General features: G+C 39.9%; 2 protein-coding genes and 3 non-coding genes across 5 annotated transcripts; 2 read left to right on the top strand and 3 right to left on the bottom strand.

The window, feature by feature from the left end:
* Positions 1-11125: 11125 nt before the first annotated feature.
* Positions 11126-11197, bottom strand: TRNAG-UCC. Its single transcript has one exon. It is a non-coding gene; the product is annotated as a tRNA-Gly (tRNA).
* Positions 11198-12626: 1429 nt separating this feature from the next.
* On the bottom strand, positions 12627-12698 carry TRNAG-UCC. The gene has a single exon. It is a non-coding gene; the product is annotated as a tRNA-Gly (tRNA).
* Positions 12699-12780: 82 nt separating this feature from the next.
* LOC115977178 lies at positions 12781-16392 on the top strand. Its single transcript, XM_031098877.1, has 3 exons — positions 12781-12950; positions 14615-14998; positions 15379-16392. Exons 1-3 carry the CDS (start codon positions 12821-12823, stop codon positions 16092-16094), a joined length of 1230 nt encoding a protein of 409 aa, XP_030954737.1. The 5' UTR covers positions 12781-12820; the 3' UTR covers positions 16095-16392.
* A 618-nt stretch (positions 16393-17010) lies between these two features.
* TRNAG-UCC lies at positions 17011-17082 on the bottom strand. The gene has a single exon. It is a non-coding gene; the product is annotated as a tRNA-Gly (tRNA).
* Positions 17083-18623: 1541 nt separating this feature from the next.
* On the top strand, positions 18624-20915 carry LOC115975130 (phytoene synthase 2, chloroplastic-like). Its single transcript, XM_031095833.1, has 6 exons — positions 18624-18952; positions 19238-19288; positions 19641-19813; positions 20026-20261; positions 20344-20536; positions 20633-20915. The coding sequence occupies exons 1-6, from the start codon at positions 18634-18636 to the stop codon at positions 20795-20797; spliced, it is 1137 nt and encodes a 378-aa protein (XP_030951693.1). The 5' UTR covers positions 18624-18633; the 3' UTR covers positions 20798-20915.
* Positions 20916-23916: the final 3001 nt, after the last annotated feature.

Below are 23916 nucleotides of genomic sequence, written 5' to 3'. Positions count from 1 at the left end.
GGAAGGGTTCTATACACAGCTTCGCCGAGTTGATTCAAGAATTCGGCAGCAGGTTCGTGACATGCAGCCGAGTGCAACAGCCGGTTGACGCACTACTTTCCATGAAGATGAGGGTCGAGGAAACCCTTCGGAGTTATGCCAGCCGATACTGGGAACTCTACAACGAGATTGGGGGAGGAAACGAGAAAATTGCAGCAAGCACCTTCAGGATGGGGCTCCCTGAAGATTCTGAATTACGGGAGTCACTGACGAGAAGACCCCCCGAGGATATGAGGCAACTAATGAGACGCATAGAGGAGTACAAACGCCTAGAGGATAACTGGCTGCAAAGCAGGGGGAAGGCTCCTTTAGTGGGGAGATCTCGACAAAACATTTTGCCGCCGAAACCGAAAAGAGACTTCAGAATACAGGAACCAGAGGTGTAGATCGACGGGGTTAACGTGGTATTTAAAGAGCCCGTGCACAAGATCTTGGAACGGATCAAAAATGAGCCATTCTTCAGGTGGCCGAACAAAATGGGGGGCGACCCATCACGGAGGAACCAAAACCTATACTGCATCTATCACAGAGACAAGGGGCACACCACCGAGCAGTGTCGGGTATTAAAAGATCATCTCGGACAGCTAGTAAGGTCCGGGTACCTGAAAGAATTTGTAGCAGATTCGATTGACCGAGAAACCGGGCAGGGCGCCAAACAGAAAAGGAATCCCCTTCCACCACCCCTGGGGATAATCAAAGTCATCCATGCCGCACCAAGAAGGGCGGCAGCGGCGAAAAGGGTATTGACAGTGGCCTGCGCGGAGGGAGAATCATCCAAGAGGAAAAAAGTTGGACGGCTGTCCATCTCGTTCGGAGAAGACGATTTTGAAGGGACAGTCCAACCCCACGACGATGCTTTGGTGGTGACAGCCCGGATAGGCGGATTCCTGGTGAAGAGGGTAATGATTGATCAAGGAAGTGGGGCTGACGTCATGTACCCGGACCTCTTTGAAGGGCTCGGGTTAAAGACCCAGGATTTGGCAAAGTATGACACGCCGTTGGTCTCGTTCGACGGGAGAGTCGTAATTCCCGAGGGGCAAATCTCTCTTCTAGTGGACATGGGAGGCAAGGGAGTTGTGGTTACATTTATAGTGGTCCGATCATTCGCACCATACACCGTAATCCTGGGAAGGCCATGGATTCACGCCATGGGGGCTGTTCCGTCCACCCTTCACGTGAAAGTAAAATTTCCTACTGAGAATGGAATTGCCGAGGTAAGGGGGAACCAATAGGTGGCGAGGCAGTGCCTTGTCGCCGCGGTCAGGTGGGAGAAGGAACAGCTCGGTCGAGCTGAGGAAAACGAGAAATACAATTCATAGCAATTACAGAAACCCCAGGTGGAAACTGGAGCGGACGTTGCCGAGGAGGTGCTGAAGGTAAGAATTCTCCTAGATACTGACAGATGTTTCCAGATAGGGACGAGCATGAATGACCGGGAAAGGGTAGAGATGTTGTTGTTCCTGTTGCAGAACATAGATGTTTTCGCATGGAGCCCGTATGAAGTGCCCGGCGTAGATCCCGAGTTCATTGTCCACAGACTCAACGTGGATCCATTATTCCCCCCAAAGAAGCAGAAGCCGAGAAGAGCGTCAAAAGAGCACGTCGATGCAGTAAACCTGGAGGTGCGGCGGCTGAAGGAGGCCGGAACCATAAAGGAGATATTCTTCCCGAAGTGGTTGGCAAACACTGTCGTGGTGAAGAAGAAGAACGGGAAATGGAGAGTTCGTGTGGATTTCACAGACTTGAACAAGGCATGTCCCAAGGACCCATTCCCGATACCCAAGATTGACCAGCTAGTGGATGCAACCTACGGGCACCCGAGGATGAGCTTCCTAGATGCCTTCCAGGGCTACCACCAGATTGCCTTGGCGCCCGAAGACCGAGAAAAGACAGCGTTCATCTCCCCGAATGCAAACTATCACTACGAGGTCATGCCATTCGGATTGAAGAACGTCGGGGCTACGTATCAGCGAATGATGACGAGAATGTTCCGAGAAAAAATTGGATGCACGGTTGAAGTTTATATCGATGACATGGTGGTAAAAAGCAGAGTCGAGTCACAGCATACCGAAGACCTCTGGGGAGTGTTCGAGATACTACGTCGGCACAAATTGCGCCTGAATGCCGAGAAGTGCACTTTCGGAGTGGGGGCTGGAAAGTTCCTGGGATATCTGATCTCTACTCGGGGAATAGAGGCTAACCCCGACCAAATAGAAGCCGTGAACCGTCTCAAACCACCAAGCAATCCCAAAGAGGTGCAAGTGCTCACTGGAATGTTAGCCGCCCTGAACCAATTTATCTCCAAGTTTGCCGATCGTTGCCGGCCGTTTTATCAGCTTCTGAAAAAGTGGAAGGGGTTTCGATGGGACGAGAGCTGTGATGAAGCCTTTCAAGAACTAAAGGAGTATTTGGCAAAGGCGCCGAGGTTGACGGCCCCGGAGCCCGGGGAGGATCTGTTTATGTACCTTGCAGTCACCAATCATACCGTAAGTGCTGTGTTGCTAAGGGACCGGGGAGTGCAGATGCCGGTGTATTACGTAAGCAAAACCTTGGTCGATGCCGAGACAAGGTACCTGCCTCTTGAGAAGTTAGTTTTGACCCTGGTGCACGCCACGAGGAAGTTACCACATTACTTCCAGGCACACACAGTGTTCGTCCTCACCGAGTATCCATTGCAGACACTGTTGAAGAGATCCGACTTCACAGGGCGGACTGCCAAATGGGGGACTCGGCTGGGATCGTTTGACATAAGGTACTGACCTAGAAGATCGGTGAAGGGACAGGTTCTCGCTGATTTCATCGCAGAATTTACACCCCAGAATGAAGGCAAAGTAATCTGTAGTGCGGAGATTCGCCCGTGGAGATTATTTGTGGACGGCGCATCAAATGCTATGGGGGCCGGGGCAGGCATTGTCATAATCACCCCTGAGGGTATTTGACTGGAACACTCCTTCAGATTGGGATTCAAAGCCTTGAACAACGAAGCCGAATATGAAGCCCTACTAGCCGGGTTGAGGGCAGTATTGCATCTGGGCGCAAAGGACGTAGAGATCTACTCGGACTCTCGGCTGGTTGTTTATCAAATCACTGGGGACTTCGAGGCTCGGGATCCCCAAATGAAAGCTTATCTAAGTACGGCAAAGCAGATTATTGGCCAGTTTGGAACTGTCAAGATATCCCAGGTAGCCCGGTCACAAAACAAGCACGCTGACTCTCTTGCCACGTTAGCTTCATCGGCTACCGAGGACACACCGAGGCTTATCACGGTAGAACTTGTAAGGGAGCCAAGCATCTGCGTGAAGAGTGTTCCCGACCAGGCCGGAGTAGAGGTTGCGCAGGTGGCAGTGGCTGGTCCATGTTGGATGAACCCGATCATAGACTTCCTTGCCGAAGATAAAGTTCCAGAGGATGAGGCCGAGGCCAACAAGATTCGACGAATGGCTCCCAGGTACTGGCTGTCTTCGGACCGAAAGTTGTACCGAAGGTCCTTCGCAGGCCCTTACCTCTTGTGCCTACATCCCGGAAGAGTTAAAGAGCTTCTGACCGAGCTGCATGAGGGAGTGTGCGGCGGGCATGCTGGGGGACGATCTTTAGCACACAGAGCGATGACACAGGGGTTTTGGTGGCCACAGATGCAGAAGGATGCCGCCGAATACGTTCGGAGTTGTGAACAGTGTCAAAAGCACGCCCCAATGATCCATCAGCCTGCAGGACGTCTAAATCCTGTCAGCAGCCCGTGGCCATTTGCACAATGGGGGCTTGACATCCTCGGGCCATTCCCCCGAGCAACGGGGAACCGCCGTTTTGTGTTGGTGGCTGTAGATTACTTCACAAAGTGGGCTGAAGCTGAAGCCTTGGCTAATATCCGGGATACTGACGTGAAAAAATTTGTATAGAAAAACATAGTCACAAGGTTTGGGGTGCCGAATTCATTAGTGACAGACAATGGGCTACAGTTTGACAGCAACGCTTTTCGGACCTTTTGCAGCGAGCTCGGCATCAAAAACAAGTATTCAACCCCGGCATACCCGCAAAGCAACGGCCAAGCTGAAGCAGTAAACAAGACTATTTTGAACGGGCTCAAGAGAAGGTTGGATGGAGCAAAAGGAAGATGGGCAGAAGAGCTACCCAGTGTATTGTGGGCCTACCGCACGACCCCTAGGAGATCCAAGGGGGAAACCCCGTTTTCTCTGACATACGGAGTAGAAGCAGTGATACCAACCGAGGTGAGCTTATGCAGTGCACAGGTCGCCGGGTTTGACCCAGTACAGAACGCCGACTTGATGATGGAGCATTTGGATTGGCTAGAAGAATGCAGAGAGGCCGCGACCGTACGGCTTGCCGAGTATCAGCAGAAGCTGGCCCAAAGGTACAACCGAAATGTAAAGGGCAGGGAATTCAGTGCCGGGGAACTAGTGTTAAGAAGGGTAGTGGGGAACATGCAGGACATAGCTGCAGGGAAGCTTGCTCAGAGTTGGGAGGGACCATACAGAGTCATAGCTATTGCGGGTGCTGGGGCCTACTACTTGGAAGACCTCGACGAGAGGCCGCTCCCCCGACCATGGAACGCCAACAACTTGAAGAAATTCTACGCATAATCATCAGTGTAAGCCAGAACTTATATTCCATTGAAATTAAGAGCATGATGAACTTTTTTGTATATGCTGTTTTTGACTCCGTAATCGCGTACCAAGAGAATTACAAATAAGGACAGAAACCTGACCCTCGGCTCGATCAATATCGCCGAGCAGGTGGAAACCTTACGAATAAACCACTAAGGACAGAAACCTGACCCTCGGCTCGATCAATATCGCCAAGCAGGTGGAAAACAAATAAACCACTAAGGACAGAAACCTGACCCTCGGCTCGATCAATATCGCCGAGCAGGTGGAAACCTTACAAATAAGTCACTAAGGACAGAAACTTGACCTTCGGCTCGATCAATATCGCCGAGCAAGTGGAAACCTTACAAATAAGTCACTAAGGACAGAAACCTAACCCTCGGCTCGATCAATATCGCCGAGCAGGTGGAAACCTTACAAATAAGTCACTAAGGACAGAAACCTGACCTTCGGCTCGATCAATATCGCCGAGCAGGTGGAAACCTTACAAATAAATCACTAAGGACAGAAACCTCATTCTCGGTTAAACTCAAATCTCTGAACAGGCGGAAACCTAACAAGCGAGTACTCCGAGGACGAAAACACGATTCTCGGTCAAACCAAAGCCTGATGAAAATCTAGCCCTTTTACAAAAACTAAGTCAATTAGAGCTCTCAGATTACACAAAGCGCCGTATAACAGGTTTTCGAGGGTGCCATTCTATTAAGCGGCCATAGCACTGGCATGATTCAAGCAAGACACATAAATAGATATAAATTCATTCAACAAATTGAAACGGAAAAAGAAAACAGACTACTAATTAAACAAATAAAAGCAATTGTTCAGTCACCACATCCCGATGACATGGGCAAATAAAACCAACAAATTAAGGCAATTGTTCAGTCACCACATCCCAGTGACATAGGCGAATAAAATTAACAAAGTAAAAATAAACTAGCAAATTAAAGTAAAATTAGCTGGGAGGTTGGGTCGGCGGTGTCACTTCCTGCTGGGCGGTCGGGGGGAAAGGCGGATCCTCACCGAGAAGCTCCTGCATAGTCGGGAAACTGGTTGCTTCCGCTTCCTCGGGCTCGGCATGGGCATCGATTTGTTCAACCAGCTTCCTCATACTGGCCGTCTCCTCCTCGTCAATAGCAGCTGGGGCAACCTGGGCGGCGGGAGCAGGGCTCGGGAATGGAATTTGGCCGGGATCTCTCAGATGCGAGTCCTCGGGAACTCCTATTGCTTGGAGAGCGGCAAACCACCCGGCCTCAAAGCCCATATTCCGAGCCCGAGCCACCACTGGCTCTGCAGAATTTTCAGCATCAGCAAAACCGACGTCATACCATTTTTGCTCCGCGGCCACCAAGCCTGCCCTGAGGTCGGCAATCTCCTCGGCGTTGGAGGTGTTAAGGCTGATGGCTTTAGCTAGCTTGACCTCCGTCTCATTCTGCTGAGTCAGGAGCTCCGCATACCTTTTCTCGACCAATGCCCGGTTCTTCTCTGCGGCAGCAGCCTTTTTCTTAGCAGACTCAGCAGCCTTCAGCTTTTCCTTAGCAGTTTTCACCGCTGACTCCCGTGCCTCCTTCTCGCGCTCGTTCTCCTCGGCAAGCTCCCGCGCCCAGGCAGCCACAATGTGGGCCATTTGAGCGGCCTAGCAAGCACAAAGGTTAGAAAAGAAACAAAAGGAAATCTATATGAAGGGGTAGATAGACAAAAGAATTACCGCAATGGCGTGCCACTCTAACCGGCGCCCCACAGACTCCTCAGATCCATCCTCAAAAGCATGCACGTCCTCGGGAAGTTGGAGGGCTTTAGCCAAAGCTTGGGCAATACGGCCGCCCTCGCCCTTATCCCACATCCGAATACAAGCGGTTGAGGGCAATGGCTTGCCGTCCAAAAGGAGCTTTGGCTCCCACGCTGGAGCCACTTGGGAGGAGGACGCGCCCCCCGTGCCAGCTTCGGTTGGCGGCTCGCGGATAACGATTCCACCTGTTGGTCGGGGAGGAGTCTGGACAGCGGCATCTCCCGGGCCCGTGGAAGGTTGATCGGTAACTTTTTGTTTCTTTCGGGCACGTCCGGCCTGCGTGGAGGGTGAGGGCTAAGGTGCTTGTCCCCGGCCCTGGGAAGGCGGAGGCTGATTGGGTTGCCGGGCACTGGGCACGAACCGTTCTATCGTCATCACCTTCCTTGATACCATCCTCCCGCTAGGTTGGATAGCTTCAGCTAGCAGGGCAGCCGCTTCTGTCACTTGTTGTTGAGGCGCGGCGGCAGGATTCTCGGGAATAGGCTGCTCTTGCGCTTGGCCTTCTTGCTGTATGGCTTCGTGGGCTATCTCCCTGAGGCGCCGGGATGCTTGTTCCGCGGATTCGTCTCGCAAAGGGGCTAGCTCGTCCGCGCAAGTAAACCGCCGACCAAATTCCCTTGCTTCTCCGGTTGTAAGCTTCGGCGGCAAAAAGTTTACGTACCGGACGTCTATGTACGATAGCAGGGGGCTGTCAACAATCAGCTCCTGCTTGAAAGGCTGCCAAGTAGAATAAACCGACTCCACTCCGAGGATCAAGTGCGAGGCCCGGAGTTGTCCATCCCAATGCACGTATATCTCAGAACGGAGGACGAAGTTTAAATCTCTGGCGTGGACGGCTCTGAGGTCCTGCACAAACACTTTGCCGTCTGCAAAAGAACAGGTGACACATTAGTCTCTAATAATAAATTTTTTACTCCAATAAGAAGAAAAAGTGAGGTGGAGGAAAGCAATTATATGAAGGGGATGGTACGAACCCACTTCACGCCGTGTAAGGGGGCAAGGGATCTCCCCGACAAACCAATTGCCGCGCACCCTAAAGAACTCCCCGGCGGAGTTCCTGTTCGAATCGGGTAGGCACGATAGCAGCCGTACCCGTGCATCCCTTGTCTTTAGGTAATAATTGGTGGCTTTGCTCCCACAGAGGCTATACATTTGGTTAATGTCATGGTGGTCTAACTGTAAGTTAAAGGTGTGGTTCAGCTTACTGACACAACTAACTACCCGGTAAAAATTGGGGGGAAGCTGGTCGGGGCACAGCCCATAGTAAGTGAGTGTGTTTATCAAGAGAGGATCTACAGGGAACCTAACCCCACCTTCTAAAATGGACATCAAAGGAAAGAAGGCTGTACCCTGCCCTTGGTGGAGTTCAATATCACTCTCATGGCAATAAGCCACATCCACGTCATTGGGAATGTTAAATTTATTCCTAAAGGTGGCCAAAGCCGCCGGGGATTCGAGAAGGTAAGAGTAACCCATCTATAATGCCTAAAACTACAGAAGTGAATTCAAAGAAATAAAGTTGAAGGAACAGGAAGGGGAAGAAAAACTTACTTTGGGTTCTAAGGAGGAAAAGAACACTGGGCAAGCAAGCACACAGAAATGTGGTCGGCAGAGAAGTAAGCACTAAAGATCAGAGGCGAAGGAAAAATGGAATGGTGTTCAGAAGGGGACTATTTATAGAGCCAAAAAGAAATGGGGGAAGAAGAAGCGCTTAATCAAGCAATAAATTGGCACAGTTTACGAGCAACCCAGCGAATGCCAAGCGTAACCGATTCGCGCGTCGCTTCGGTTCACGAACCGTCAGGCAATAATGACGACTGTGCCTGGCGCCGCGAAACGGCGCGTCTTTTGAGATGAATATTAATAAAAAGTAACAGTCATAAGTCCTAGGCTAAAAGATTCCCGAGGTCAAAAGGCCCAAGCAGCTCCTTGATTCTTCTCGGCGACCGAGTATGAATCAAGGGGGGGCTATTGTACGGCACCAAGATCCCTGGCCCATGTAGGCCTTGGGCCCAGTCCCAGTTGTACAGCACCGAGATCCCAGGCCCACACAGGCCTTGGGCCTAGTCCCATACTGGCCTTGGGCGCAGGCCCAGTAGAAAGGTCCAGCTATCCTGCGCCCTCCTTGAAGCTTCCTTAATACACAAACAAGTGTAGGGCATTGAGTTCCAAGAGGTAATCGGTCAAACGTTCCCGGTCAGGTATATGAATCGTTCCCGGGAAAATGTGGTATGCACGGGAGATTGAGTTGCCGAACATAATCGGTCCAGATGAAATCAAGTTCCAAGATCATAAATGCAGCACCGCCCTCTCACCTAAACATCCACTTAAATCAAATAATATTGGACCTTCAGTAGCACAAACGGTGGCTGTAATCATAATCTCCCCACTTACTTTGGCTATAAATAGAAGAAAGTTGGGAGAAGAAGGGGTTCAGAAAATTGGAGAGAAAAAAGTCTAGTGAGTGAATATCAACTGGGCGTTGCTTTGAGTCTCTCTGCCGAGAACGACCCATAGTAGGAAATCCTTAAGCCCACTACAAATAAATTGTGAACCCAAGTGATCTAAGGCCCAAAAGCCTTATACCTGGTTCTTACAATATCAATGCCCAAAAATCTTTTGGGATTTAAAAAAAAAAGTCTTACCCAATCATGTAATGGTCTTGAGCTCATACATGCAAAATTAAAAGATCAAAGCTAACAAAGAGTCAGAGACCATGATATACAAAAAAAAAAAAAAAAACGTAGACTAATCATTTCAGGCTTGGTAAGTGATATATCGATATTAAATATTGGAGTAGCTAGAAAGTTAAAAAATTATCCAAATAAAACTCTAATTTCACTTGAAAATCTGTACCATCCTTCCTATTTAAAACTGGTTTTAGTCCATTCTACTTTTAATCCGTTTAAAGTTAGTACTTTTAATACTTTTTTTTTTCAATGAATGAGCAAAATATCATTTTCAAAAAATAGTCATACAATCAGTTCAAGACTCAACCCAAATAGGACAACACCTGTACAGCTACAGCACCAAGATAACAACGCCACCAAAAGGCTGCAAAACCAGGTCAGCTAAAACAAAATCAGAACACAAAGATCTCAGAAGTCAGAACTTAGAGTCTTAGTCTTAGACACATTACCAAAATTTAGTACCAATTCAATGTACAATTGAAAGAGCTAAATTGAAAGGTATTATCTTGGGGATGGTAGTTCTGGTGTAAATTGAAAGAGCTAAATAAATTGTGTTCCTTTCTGATTTTTGTCAAAGGCTTAGACAATATGAGCATGAAGACAAAATAAACATGACTACAGAATTCTGCAAGTTTAGATAAAGACTCAATGAGGTTAATATTAAAGTGTTCAAGCTCATCACCAGTTATGCCCAAAAGACTAAATAAAAAGAAAACAATAACAAATTTTTAATTTTCTTTAAAATAAAAAAAAAAAAAATGCAAATGATGTTATTATATGCATTTGCCGTGAGTCAAGTCCGGGTCTATTGCTTGTAGGCCTCATCAATGGGTCGGGCCGGGCCGGGCCGACCCGTTTTTACTTGGCCCATGGGTCTAATGGGCTGGGCTTAACAGGTTGTTGACTAGTCAATGGGCTGGGTCGGGCCGGGCTGGATGGAAAAACCCTAGCCCATGGCCCTACCCATGGGCAATGCTCATTTGAACTTTAGTGGGCTGGGCTAGTGAGGTGGGTTTAATGGGCTAGCTATGGGCATTTTTAACAGGTCTTCAATGAGGTTATAAAAATTAAACCAAAAAAATTATAATTATATATTATTACAAACTATCAAATTGAACAATTAAATCTACTAAAAAGATTCTATTAAAAAAAATACTAAGACATACCTCTTAAAAAGGTACTAAAATAAGATTAATTAACTTTTATTGATAAGAATAAATAAGTACATTGAATTAAATATCAACTTTTAAAGGAAATATTTGAAGAATAAAATATCAATTCTTAAAGGAAATATATGAAGAATCAAATATCAACTCATTAAGGAAAGAATTTCTTCCAACCAACGGTAAGCTTTTTTTTTCTTTTCTTTTTTTAAGGAATTTCTTCTATAATTGTAACTTGTAAGGAAAGAATTGGAATTTATCAAAGGAAAGAATGACTTTCTTTCCAGAGGCACAGAGGTAGGGCAACAATCATCTTAGTAACTTTGTTTTAAAAATCAAAACTACTAGACTAATACCAAAATATATATTTATTATGCATATTGTATCACAATCATTCCATCTTATTAGTGGTTAGGTGTGTGGTCTTAAAGTTTTTATAATGTCTAAAGTTCAATCCCTCACCCACCCAACCCCCAAATTATTTTGTTATAAATTTTGGGCAATGAGTCAGGCTAACGGGTCGGGTTACTGGGCTAGGCTAACGGGCTGGCCCACCGGGCGCCCATGGGTAAAGAAACCAACCCATAGCTTGTCCCATTGGGCTACTGGGCTGCCCACGGGCTTCAATATTACCAGGCTGGGCTGCCCATTAGCCTGGTGGGCTACTGGGCCAGCCCATGGGTCATGAGCTATTTGATGACCCTTAATTGCTTGGAAGGTAATTATCCTAAACGTTGGACTACAAACGCACATGTGGGCTTTGAGCACTAGTCTCTCTTCCAAATTTGCCCTTGAAAATAATATTTATAAATAAAAATGCATAAATGCGTCTGCCGGGAGTCGAACCCGGGTCTATTGCTTGGAAGGCAATTATCCTAACCGTTGGACTACAAACGCCAAGGTTGTAATAAAAATGTTATAAATATTATTTTCATGAAGGTAAATTTGTCTGTAAAGAATATTCTTCTATGGTTCTCTTTTTTTTTTCTTTTTTCTTTTTTTTGGGCTTAATAGTTGTCTCTCTTTCATGCAGCTATGAAGTTGCTTCCTCTGAGGCAAATTATCTCTGCAACCCATCAAAGTTTCCAAAGGAGAAGAATCCCAGCAAACCCAATTTACATTCCACACACACTGGGTGATTTTACTTTAGTATATATTATCTCCAAAAGGTCTGATTTATAAGGTAAAAATAGTAAATTTGTTTTCCATGGAAAAGAAAAAACAAGTTAGGCAGTGGGCATTTTAATCCAAAGTTTTTGAACCACACTTTCCCTCCCATTTTTCTCCATTTTGGAGAGATCAAGTTTTGGTGGGCCTAGAGAGAAAACAATCAGGCTTTATTATTTTTCTCTCCCCCTCCCCCTTCAACCAAACACTAACACCAGAGTATACCAAGATTCAACAAACTCAATCTAATGTCAGTTTAGCCCAAAAGCTTTATTTGAAGATCAAAAGAACAATCCATTATTTTAAACGTTTTTTATTATTAATAAAGAAGTCAAAACAGTCTTTAATTAGTGCCTTCTAAGATGTATCAGACTTTATGTTTTGTTTCTCCTAGGCAAACAAGTATTTTATTGTATTTCTAGTTCTTAAGAGTCATATCTGACTTTGGTCATGTTAAGTGAGTGTTTTAATTATTATTTTTGTTTTCTTATACTTGGGGGCTGTTCCAAACTCTATTTAAACCTTTTGGTTGAAGTAAATAAAACTCAAAGTGTATTATCAGAATTAAAAAATAAAGTCTAATACATCCTAAGAGATACTAATTAAAGATTGTTTTAACTTCTTTATTAATAATAATAATAATAAACGCTTAAAATAATGGGTTGTTCTTTTGATTCAAGAAAAGTTTTTGGGCTGAATTCACATTAGATTGAGCTTGCTGGATTTTGGAACACTCCAGTGTCAAACACTCATTCCACCCATTTTCTCTCCTATTTTCCACTCAACATTTTTCATCCCCTAATATCATCCCAACCAAACATACCCTTCTTGATGTTGTAACTTGTAAGGGATGAATATCCTGTATATTATGTCTGTAAATTAATTCAATGCAATGAGTTTTTCTTTTCTCTATAATTTTACATTGCAGATGAAGTAGCTCCAAAGTTATGTTCCATGCAGCAATTAATAATTGCAAGGACTCTGAAACAATCAATTGCATGGATATATGTCCTAATTAAGTAGTCGCAGAATTCACTTGCTTGTTGGATATACTGGGGTGTTTAAAAAAGAAGTTACAAAGATTTTTCAAAACTTGCCCTTGAAAATAATAATTACAAATAAAATAAGAAAGCATAGGACAAAAAAAAAAATGAATCAATGCGTTTGCCGGGAGTCGAACCCGGGTCTATTGCTTGGAAGGCAATTATCCTAACCGTTGGACTACAAACGCCCAACTTGTCGTAAAAATGCTATACAATTATTTTGTCTAAGTTTTAGTCTATTAGGAAATCTAGCTTTTTCCTCTATCTCCTCTATCACTATTCACTGTGGTTATCTCTCTCTGGTGCAGCTATGGAGTCACTTTCTCTGAAGCAAATTATCTCTGTAACCCATCATAGTTTCCTCAGAAGAAGAAACCCAATTCACAAACAAACTGGGCGTTTCCACTTTAGAATCCTCTCCAAAAAATCTGATTTCCAAGGTAAAAAAAAAAAATACTAACTTTGTTTTCCATAGAAAAAAAATTTTGAATTTTGTTTACTTTCTTTTATTTCCTCTATTCTAAGGAACCAAATGGAAAGGCTAAGCAGGATAGATTGATTTTTTCTTCTTCTTTGGGGGTGTGTAAAGTAGAGATTTTTATATGGTTACCTGATATATATGTACTATGTAGTGCTAATTGATAAAAATATTAGAGTAATGATAATATGGTTTTTGGGTTTTTTTTTTTTTTTTTTTTTAATGAATGAAAAAAATCAATCTTTTCATTACTTAAGGAAATTGGATAGAAAGTAAAGGATTACAGTGATCATATTGAGCTATGTCTTTAGTATGTACGTCTCTAAATTTGTGAATTGTAAGAGTATTCAATTCACTTTCAACTAACCTGAGTTGACTACATATAAGGTTATTTAAACTTGACTCTATCAAATACATAATATATATTATACTAATAGTTCTAGTCAATCTTGTTTTGCCAATTATATAAGAAGTTTTAACTTGCAATGATAAGTAAAACTTATGGAGTACTGTCTTATGGTATTGATTTCTCTTACTGTTAAATTTTACCCATCATTTTGTGTTGCAGCTGGTTTTCAAAATACAGGTGATAAATCAACATGATTTATGAAAATTGAAGTCTTATATGCATGATTTGGATACACCGTTATTGCTTTTGATTGTCAATGGTTCGTTGTAAACAAAATGGCGTAAATGACTCTTGGTGTTGGTTGGAGTGTTATTTTTGATGTGTATGGTGGTGGTTATAGACTAATAGCTTTGTAATTGTTTGTAGCCTTGGACGCTGTCGCTGATATTATATGTGATCCTTATTGAGAAAACATGCATGTCTTTCCTTTTGATGAATTAACAAGGCCTTTCTTGATGTTGTAAGGGAAGATATCCAAAATATTGTGGCTGTTGATCTTTTTTCTTCTCTGTAATTTTAACATAGTCTCTGCAAAAAACTACTCTATAATTTTACATTAAAGATGAAGTAGCTCCAAAGTTATGTGTCATGCAGCAATTAATAATTTCAAGGACTCCGAAACAAGTAATTACAAGGATATGTGCCCTAAATAGTCACAGAATTCATTTGCTTGATTTAGGTTTCTTCTTCTATAGAGCTCATCATTTCAAAGTCTTGAACAATCCTGCCTTCTATTTTGTGCTGCCTCAGAATGATTTCCTTTGTTCATCATTTCCATGACATGGACAGTAGAAGGCATGTCAAGATTATGATTTGTGCAGCCTTCTATTTTAAGCAGCCATGTCATAAAGCCAGTTGTTACACAATCGGTGGATCAATAACATAGTTGTGGTAAAATATGTTAGGATTTCCATTGAATATTTTAATCCAAAACTGCTAATGTGTCAATTTGAATGCTTCCATTGATAGCTCTAGTTATTGACTGTCTTCTCTTCTCTTTATAGTTATTATCTTATACATAGGGATGGGTTCTTCTTTTCTTCCAATACTAAATCAACATAGATGGTAGTTCTGCACATTATCATTACAAGAGCAGTAGTATCTGCAATACCGTGGCACTAGGGTTATATACTTTATTTTCTCATTCTGCTTTAGCATTAGGTTGAAGCACTTTCTAGTTCTTCAATCTTCAAGTAAATTAATAGGCTTGTGTACAGATTTTCAGGGCTATGCAAAACCTTTCCGTCTCTTGCCAGCCAAAGAAGTGAAAGCCTACACAGATACCACTGCAGAAAAGATTTTTAAATCTGTGAATGAGGCTGGATCACAGTGTTTATACAAGGTCAAGCTCGGTACAAGTAACATCTATGGCTCAAGTCTGAGTGACTTAAATGCTGGGATTCTCCTATGCTTGATAGATAAAAATGGTAATACCATATTACAGAGGATACCAGCCAGTTTGATGACAGATCATTCAATAAAATCAGAGGATTTGGTTGACCCAGAGATACTCCATTTCCAAAGAGGTTCTGTTGATGAGTTCACCTTTGAGGGGCCTAATCTGGGAAGAGTCAAAGCTCTTTGGATAAGTCTTGAATCAGGTTAGTCTCTGCTAGGGATACTTCAATACTTGCTGGAACAGTATGCTACACTTATGTATCTCTCTTTTGCATCCCAACTGAGGAATGTGGGGAATGGTTTATGGAAAAACAAATAGATTTAGGCACTCAGAGCACATTTTAAAAGTTACTTCTGTCTCTTCAGTATGACAATGTAATCGTATCTCTTTACTAGCCTATTAGTTGATTAACTCTAGGATCATAGACATTACTAACTATTTACTGAGGTTTTCTCTTTAATTACTTGTTTAACAAAGATTGGTTTCTTTTGAAACTTCAAAAACAACATGAATTTACCTATATATGATCCATTTTGGCCAGAAAAGATTCTAACACCTTTTCATTTCTATCTCCAAGGTCAGGTCAGTGGAGATTAGGAAGTGTGAGCTTGACAGCAATTTGTGGGTGTCAACCTTCATTAGAGGAACAAGATGGAGATGAACATAAGGAATTTGGCTTCCAATATGATTTTCAAACCGAGGATATTTTACTTGGGGAGGGAAGTGATGTATCCATGGTGGAACTTAGACCTCACGTTGCTTCAAAGTTTTCTGGGGTTGACTCATTTGCCTTCTTTGGCAAAAGCCTCTCCCAACAGACTTCATTCACGAGTCATGGGACATCAATCGAGGAAAGCATGAGGGAATATGCAGATTTGAAGATCTCTTTGCTACTTTATGATGCCATTCTGATCTTTGTTGGTACATCAGTTGCTTCATTCTCAGCTGGGGAAAATACTGCTTTTGCATTCCTAACTGGTGGTCTTAGTGGTTTCTTGTATCTGTTGCTATTACAGAGGTCCGTTGATGGTTTACCAGTTTCAAGAGATCCAGCATCTATTTCCAGGAAGACAGAAGGGACTGATAGCATGTTTGGAGGATTCAGGGGTTCAGTATCAAGTCTAGCATTGGTGATTGGTTTTGCTTTATTCATAGTGAAGTATAGCTCTGGAGATATTCCCTTGGCATGGACACCAAAAGAACTTGTGGTTGGTATGATGGGATTTCTTGCTTGTAAAGTTGCCGTGGTTTTGGCAGCATTGAAGCCCATGCCAATGGGTCTAAAGATAAAAAAGTGATATACTAGCTCGGTTTCCCCCAATGAGGAAGAAAGGAGAGAAAAATATAAGTCTGTTTGAAACCAATTTGAGTCACGCATCTGTAATCTATTCAGGAAAACATTTATAGGCACAATTCATATTTCCTTGAAGAGAACTGATGAGTGATGACTTAACTAATAGATATATGTATATTCCATCTTGTTTTCCCTGTTCTTAACACTTGTATATCATTGTTTAGAACACTATAGGAGGAACAAAAAGATTGTTTATTTCTTATTACTAAATGTCAATTTTTCATAACCTTTATTGTTTTCTGGAGATGCTTGATTTGGCTGATATAGTAAGTGTGGTTTTTGAAAGTAATTCTCATTTTGGATGTCAAGAAAACTGAGAGAGAAATCAAAGTTAGAGAAAAAATTAAGAACAAAACTCTCACTACAAAATTGTTTAGAAGGCCCTGGCAAACGAACATTAGTGGAAAGCAATTTCAGTGTAATTACTGCTTTAAGAGTTTTGAACTACCAACATTCATGCGTAGAATGAATCTGTACTTTATACACATTTGTGTTAATGTTAGTAATAAGAACATCAAAGCACCACGTTTGATTGAAAATGAAACCAATTTTACTCTAGCTAGTTTAAGTGGCATACCTTCAGTATCTTATTTCCAGGACTCTCAAGTCCCTATGGTGATGACTGTTTACCATGTGAAGGACCCAACAAAAAGAAAAAGATAAATATTTCAAATGGTCCAGTTTCTTTTTCCAAAAGTGAGGTCTTTAATAGTTCTCAAAAAATATATATAAAATGTGTACTTATTTTCTATTTCTTTTGTTGCAGCTAGGAATGTCGTTTTCCATTGGATGTCAATCGTCCTAGTTACAATCGAGAGGACATTACTGCAAAACAATAAACAAAAAAACAAATATATGTGTGCGTTTGCCGGGAGTCGAACCCGGGTCTATTGCTTGGAAGGCAATTATCCTAACCGTTGGACTACAAACGCCCATGTGGCTGTGTGCACCAATAAAAGATTTTGTTCGCTAGTGTCTCATTTCCAAATTTGGAGGATGGAAGAGAAATATATACAACTTGTAGTTTACATGCAAATTATATGATAGTTGTCACTTTTTAGTTTTTACTATTTCAGAATTAAACCCACTTAAATCTTAAGCAAAACAAACTAAAAAGTATTAATAATTATAATAGGGAGAGATTAAGTCCATTAAGAAGCTAGCTTGAGGTATTCAAACTTCAAAGGTGCTTCATGGAAAATGACATAGCAATTCATGTACCATTTTCTTTTCCTTCTGTATTTAGCTAGAACTTTACATTCTTATCTACAATCTCACATAGTTAATTGCCAATTGGACAGAAACTTCAGGACTTAGCAATCTAAACATAACTGAAAGACAAAGACATGGGAAATGAAGTTTAAGGGTTTGAAGGGGGTATCATTGGGTGATACAAGATTCTAAAACAAGGTTGCACAAGAAGACAGATGTTCCAACAAAGTTTGGTTCGTTGAGTACAAGACAATTACACAGCATCTTTGTAAAACACATGATTCCCTTGCATCATATAAGGTCTATATGTCTTTATTGGTATAAATTAAACATACATTGCAGACTTGCAGTATCCATCGTATGTACATGTTGGACAATAATATATAAAACAGTTGTAGCCATCCATTTTAATTAATTCTACAATCCCTTAATTTTGTCTGATTACGTTAAATTATCATGCTTCCTAGTGTCTTTATTTGTTGTCACATATTGTCAAATATATTATTGCTTCTGAATTCACAATGTTTCAAACTTATTGGTAAGAAAATGGAAGTAACATTTAATAGCCATATGATAAGCTAAAAAATACTTCTTTCTATTCGGCTGCCTATAATAAGATCAAAGAGACTTTGCACCCAAGAAAATGCCAAGATTTGAATCATTATATCCTTGATAGTACTTTGTAGAGGAGTCATTCTTTTTTAGTACTACGATAGTTTTTTTAGTATCGGACAAATCCGGTGTCATTGTAAAACACGTCTTTCCCTTTTGTACGCCAAAGAAGGTGTCATTGTAAAACACATCTGCACGCCAAAGGTGTATATAATATGGGTTTAGGATACAAAGTACAAAAATGATAGCACATTGCACAAACTGCCAAATGAACATATCAACAATCATGAGGCAAATACATTAAATAATCTCAACCATTCATTTTCTAGATGAACTTCCTAATTTGACAGATCAACTCCTAGTATTTTGGATTTTCTACAATGAAAAATGGACACTATAAACCTTTAGTGGGAAAATAGTGTAACATAAAAGCACAAAATAAGATGGAAGTTTTTAAATGTTTCTTTATAGGGGCCATCTGCAGCATATTCCACATGACATCATACATTGAAATCTTGGCTATAATATTAATAAGATAACTAGAACGCATACATAGAGATTTACTCAATGTCCTACAAGCTTAACTTCATTCATAAGAGTACATGACATCTTGTCTCTTACACCTATAGTCTTTTAAAAGCAGCAAAAAGAATTGCCATATGTGTTCAATATTTGCACCTGCAGCTAAGCCTTGCATCAGTGTAAGCAATGGCAAATTCCCATCTCGAAAATCTACAGTTACAAGAGCTGAAGTGGCCATGTCTCCCCAGCAAAAAAGCACAGGCATTTTCCCAGCATTGGCAATGCATGGCATTCCTTTTGCTGATTTACATGTACAGGAAATTGTAGAAAGGCAGTCTAAAAACTTAGCCAGGGAAGATACTCGAGAAAAGCCGCAGTTCCACCCTAAGTTTCTTGCAGAAGCATACGAAAGGTGCAGGGACATTTGTGCAGAATATGCCAAGACCTTCTATCTAGGTCCAACTTCATTTCCTTTCTTTCATCAGTTTGACAATATTATCCAATATCTAATATATTATTCAAGTCTTATATGGATGGTTCAATGATTCTCTTATGATGTTTGACTGCTAATAGATTCCATTCAATAGGTACACATTTACACGCACATACACATAATATGAGTTTGTGAGTCAACACAAATTCTTCCCATGATGTTTGCCTTCAATTTTGACACTAGTATCTAATTCTATCCAATTTTGTTTTAAGTTTGATGTTAAGTTTCGGGGCACTGTCTTGATGCAGGAACTTTGCTAATGACCAAGGAGCGACAGAAAGCGATATGGGCAATATATGGTAAGAACGTGTCCTAGATCATTGCAACTGAAATAGATTTTGATTTGCAAGAAAATCAAAGGAAATAAATTTTTAATAATAACAACCATGTGCGTAAGAAAGTCATTATTTTTCATCTTTAGATGGTTAGCTAATCTATTGAGAATCCATAGCCAACCCCAAAAATTTGGGTTTAAGGTTTTCAACCAACAAACTAGGCAGTGCTAAACCGATACCAACCACAGAAGTCAAGGGGTTCCATTTAGAGCTATTCTAACTGATCCTAAATCTCTACATACACTTAAAGCAATTGTAAAATTGACAACTGAATATTTTGGTTTTTCTTTATAAATTATGAACTGCTTCTTTATAGTTTGGTGCAGGAGAACAGATGAACTCGTCGATGGCCCTAATGCTGGTCATATGAGCTCTGCGGTTCTTAATAGGTGGGAAGACAGACTGCAAGACATTTTCAATGGACGCCCTTATGACATGCTCGATGCTGCACTAACGGATACTGTTTTCAAGTTCCCTTTAGACATCAAGGTGCTTGGGATTTCTGCCTTTTAAGTTGAGATCCATTTCTTAGTGCACTGACCATGCTATTTTATTCACTTCATAATTTTTTTTTCTTCATTCAAAAAAAAAAAAAAAAAGTCATATTCCTAGTGCCTTGCTTGTAATAAAACAAACCTTTCATTCATATATTTTTCTGAAATGTCACACTTTGATACATTTCATTTTCTTTCCAATCATAGTCATTTAGGGACATGATCGAAGGAATGAGAATGGATACAGGGAAATGTCGCTATAAAAACTTTCAAGAACTCTACCTTTACTGCTACTATGTGGCTGGAACAGTTGGCCTAATGAGTGTTCCAGTGATGGGAATTGCACCAGAATTTCCAGTTTCTGCTCAAACTATATATAATGCAGCTCTCTACTTGGGTATTGGAAATCAACTGACCAACATTCTCAGAGATGTGGGAGAGGAGTAAGTTAAAACTATTGTACTTCACTTTCTCCCCCATCGACTCAATCAATCTCTCCAAACTTTGTTTAAGTACTTGTTTCAGTGCTTCAAGAGGGAGAGTTTATCTTCCACAAGATGAGCTTGCACAGTTTGGATTATGCGACGAGGATGTTTTCACAGGGAAAGTCACTGATAGGTGGAGAGAGTTCATGAAAGAGCAGATAACAAGGGCAAGGCTCTACTTCAACCTGGCAAAGGTGGGAGCTTCTCAGCTTGACAAGGCTAGCCGTTGGCCAGTATGTACCACTTTATAAATTCTCACTCTTCCTCTCATAAAAGTTTAAATTTAAAGCATTAATTCTAGCATCTAAACATTTGTGGTGTTTTTGCAGGTATGGACATCCTTACTATTGTATCGTAAGATCTTGGATGCAATCGAAGATAACGATTACGATAACTTGACAAAACGAGCTTATGTTGGGAGTACTAAGAAACTTCTCATGTTGCCTCTAGCTTACACTAGATCTCTATCTGCACCTAGCTTGATCCTTAACTAATAGTTTTTTGTAAATGCGAGTTGTAAAACATGTGTATCTTTACTTTGAAAGACTAGAATCTTGTTCTGTCCGATTATTGAAATTGCTTGCAACATATATATAAGGGAAGAACTTGGGATGTGCTCAGGTCAAATAGGAGCATCTAGAAATTCATTGTTAAACAATTATCACCACATTTAGTAATTGTTAAATACAATTTTTTTTTTTCCATCTATACCTTGTTTAGTTTAGCCGTTGTTTAAACAAATTGATATGCTACAATCAAAATCATTTTTCGCAACAAAACAATGATCCAAAAATTCAACCATGTTGAAATATTCACTTTTGAGTAATTTGATTAGTTAAGTTTTGGAGTATATTTACAAAAGAGTGAGGGCTTAATATTGTAATTTGGTCTATATTTGAGCAAGATATATATATATATATATATATATCAATATTGTCTTAATTATAATTTCAAGGAATTTTAATAAATTATATGAAGTTTAATTAATGAATAATATGCATACATACCTACATACATACATATATATACATATATATAAAAATTAGTGGTATACCAGTAATGGCGGGCACCGTAAAGGTACAACAATAATAACCGGTATTGAAATATATTGTTCTTTGTATCAAACTAAAACGGTCTTTGGTACGAAATTGATTTCCTTGATTGCATGCCTTGCATTATTGTTTTCTTTATTTGGCTACTTACATTGTCATGTGCTTATGGTTTGTACATATATTGTAAATGTACTATATCATTAATGATGATTAATTAATATCCTAATATCTTGAGATTTTAATTTTTGTGAACTACTATCTTACAAGATATTGTCAACATTAGCCATCTAATCTCCTAAGAAAATATAAGAAAAAAATTTACTTTATATCCAATTCCATTAAAAAAAACATATTAAAAATAAATAAACAACTTTCACAGTGGCTTTTTGTTACGAGCACACACCAAAACCAATATACATTTTCAAGAGCAAACACTGTGGGCCACCAAGATACTTAAATTTTAGTTTGTCATCACATACTAAATTCTTGAATTCCCTTTGAATACTACATCTTTTGATCTTTCCGTTATATGCTGAAATTGTTCTCAAGACACATGGTTTTTTTTTTAACAAACATACGTGTTGAATTCATGATTTTTTGTATTACAATATGTTTTCCCATGAAATTAATGTAATACCATTTCTTAATCCTATCACACATGACATTTAAATTTTTTGATTTTCAGTGATATACTTAGTGGGAAAAGTGATGTTAAATTACTTTTTAGAAAAGGTAGAGTGATAGAAACAGTGGTAATCAGGTGGAAAAAAATTTTATAGAATTACGAACTCTCAAGAGATTTTGATACAAAAGAAACTTGAAATCTCATATGTCTTACATACGAGAAATTCTGCTTTCTGGAATCCCACATCGAAAGAAAACCCCCCCACTTTCTGTCTTATAAGTTGTGAAGTAAAGGAAGTAGTGTACCACCAAATCTCTGTGATCAGATTTGGTGGTACACTACTTCCTTTACTTCACAGCTTATAAGGCAGAAAGTGGGGGGGTTTTCTTTCGATGTGGGACGCCTAGGTTGCAAAGCATGTAATATATATCTATGAATGTAAATATGTTTATATAAATTCATAAAATAAATTGTTTAACATCTCAATTTTCAATTCAACAAATAATTAAATGATTTGAACATCTTAGTCAATTAAAAATATCGATTTACTATCACATCTCTAAAATCTAATTTACAATAAAATCCAAACTTACATGAAGAGTAATTTGTATGTAACCTAAACGTTTAAGGCCGTACCCCATTTTTAAAAACAGAATACTGTTTTTAAAAACAAAAACTAGTGGGTTCCAAATCTTTTATAGCCTATTTTCATAAAACTGTTCTCAAAATTAAGTATGCAAAATGATTTTCAAAAAACACCCAAAAGGTGTTTTTTATAATAATAAAAATTCGTTAAATTGTTCATCAAGGACCCTGGGTTTTGTAGCAAAGCTAGGTTTTGCAGTGACAACAACTGTGAACCAAGAATGACAATTGACCAAGAGTATTAGCATCAACTCATGTAAAATAAGATGAAGCTCAAAATATAGTACGTCATTGAAGTACAAAAATCACCAACATCAAATTATGAACCATTTATGTAAAATGGAATTTTACTACCGTGTTTGTACAAATACACAATTTACTAGAGCTTATGCAAAATGACTTTTTATTATTTCTTTTTGTTTTTCAAGAGTGAAAAACAAAAAAAAAACAAAAAAAAAACAAAAAACAAAAAAGAGTGGATAGTAATTGTTATGTGTGAAGAGAGAAAAATGATTAAAAAATAAAAATAAAAAAATTTATTTTAATCAAATAGATAATCATATGCGAGTGTTTTGAAAAAATGATTTATTGAAAATATCTTAAGAAACATAACCCTGCCATCAATATATATATATATATATATATATTATTTAAACTTATGCATATTTACTTTATTCTTTCTTATTCTAAAAATTAATATCTTAAAAGATACAGAATATAACAGCCAAAATTTAATCATGTATATGGAGCTTATTCACTGCTTACTCCATATTGAGTTACATGGACTTCCATAAAATGATCCAACAGAAAGATAGAAAAGGAAATCAATGCTACATGGTTCAAAATGGAGCTTTTTCTTCTATAAATCAAATGCAAATCTTGCATCATCCAATAATAAAAAATCAAAATATATTAATAAGTTCTAAAAAATATAGACGATGCACCAAGCAAAACAAGCACTCATCCTTAATAATGACTTTGAAACAATTATCAATGAGGAAAAGGAAATCTTAAAATCTTTCACATGAACTTCAAGCATTAGTTAAAGATGAACATTCCAATAGTGAATTAGAATAAAATGGTACGAGGTACTCTTGCTTTGCACCAGGGCCTCACTTCATGTTAAGTCACGTCCTAGGCATGTATTGTGGTATCCATAAACACTGGAATGTGGGTAAATGCATTAGAAATAATTATCGAGTGGTACTAAGGTTGAAAAAAAAAAAAAAAAACCTTGCACTCTTTTGTACCACAACCTTACTACAACTCTGATGTAGCAGGTTATGATAAG

Source organism: Quercus lobata, chromosome 1, assembly GCF_001633185.2.
Source record: "Quercus lobata isolate SW786 chromosome 1, ValleyOak3.0 Primary Assembly, whole genome shotgun sequence".
NCBI classification, from domain to species: Eukaryota; Viridiplantae; Streptophyta; class Magnoliopsida; order Fagales; family Fagaceae; genus Quercus; species Quercus lobata.
This window is presented reverse-complemented; position numbering and strand designations above follow the sequence as displayed.

Coding starts and splice junctions, on each gene's coding strand:
- LOC115977178 (XM_031098877.1), top strand. CDS start 12,821: ATGGAGTCACTTTCTCTGAAGCAAATTATCTCTGTAACCCATCATAGT. Junction 12,951..14,614: donor CAAAAAATCTGATTTCCAAG/GTAAAAAAAAAA, acceptor GCTTGTGTACAG/ATTTTCAGGGCTATGCAAAA. Junction 14,999..15,378: donor TTGGATAAGTCTTGAATCAG/GTTAGTCTCTGC, acceptor CTCCAAGGTCAG/GTCAGTGGAGATTAGGAAGT.
- LOC115975130 (XM_031095833.1), top strand. CDS start 18,634: ATGTGTTCAATATTTGCACCTGCAGCTAAGCCTTGCATCAGTGTAAGC. Junction 18,953..19,237: donor TGCCAAGACCTTCTATCTAG/GTCCAACTTCAT, acceptor GTCTTGATGCAG/GAACTTTGCTAATGACCAAG. Junction 19,814..20,025: donor AGTTCCCTTTAGACATCAAG/GTGCTTGGGATT, acceptor TTCCAATCATAG/TCATTTAGGGACATGATCGA.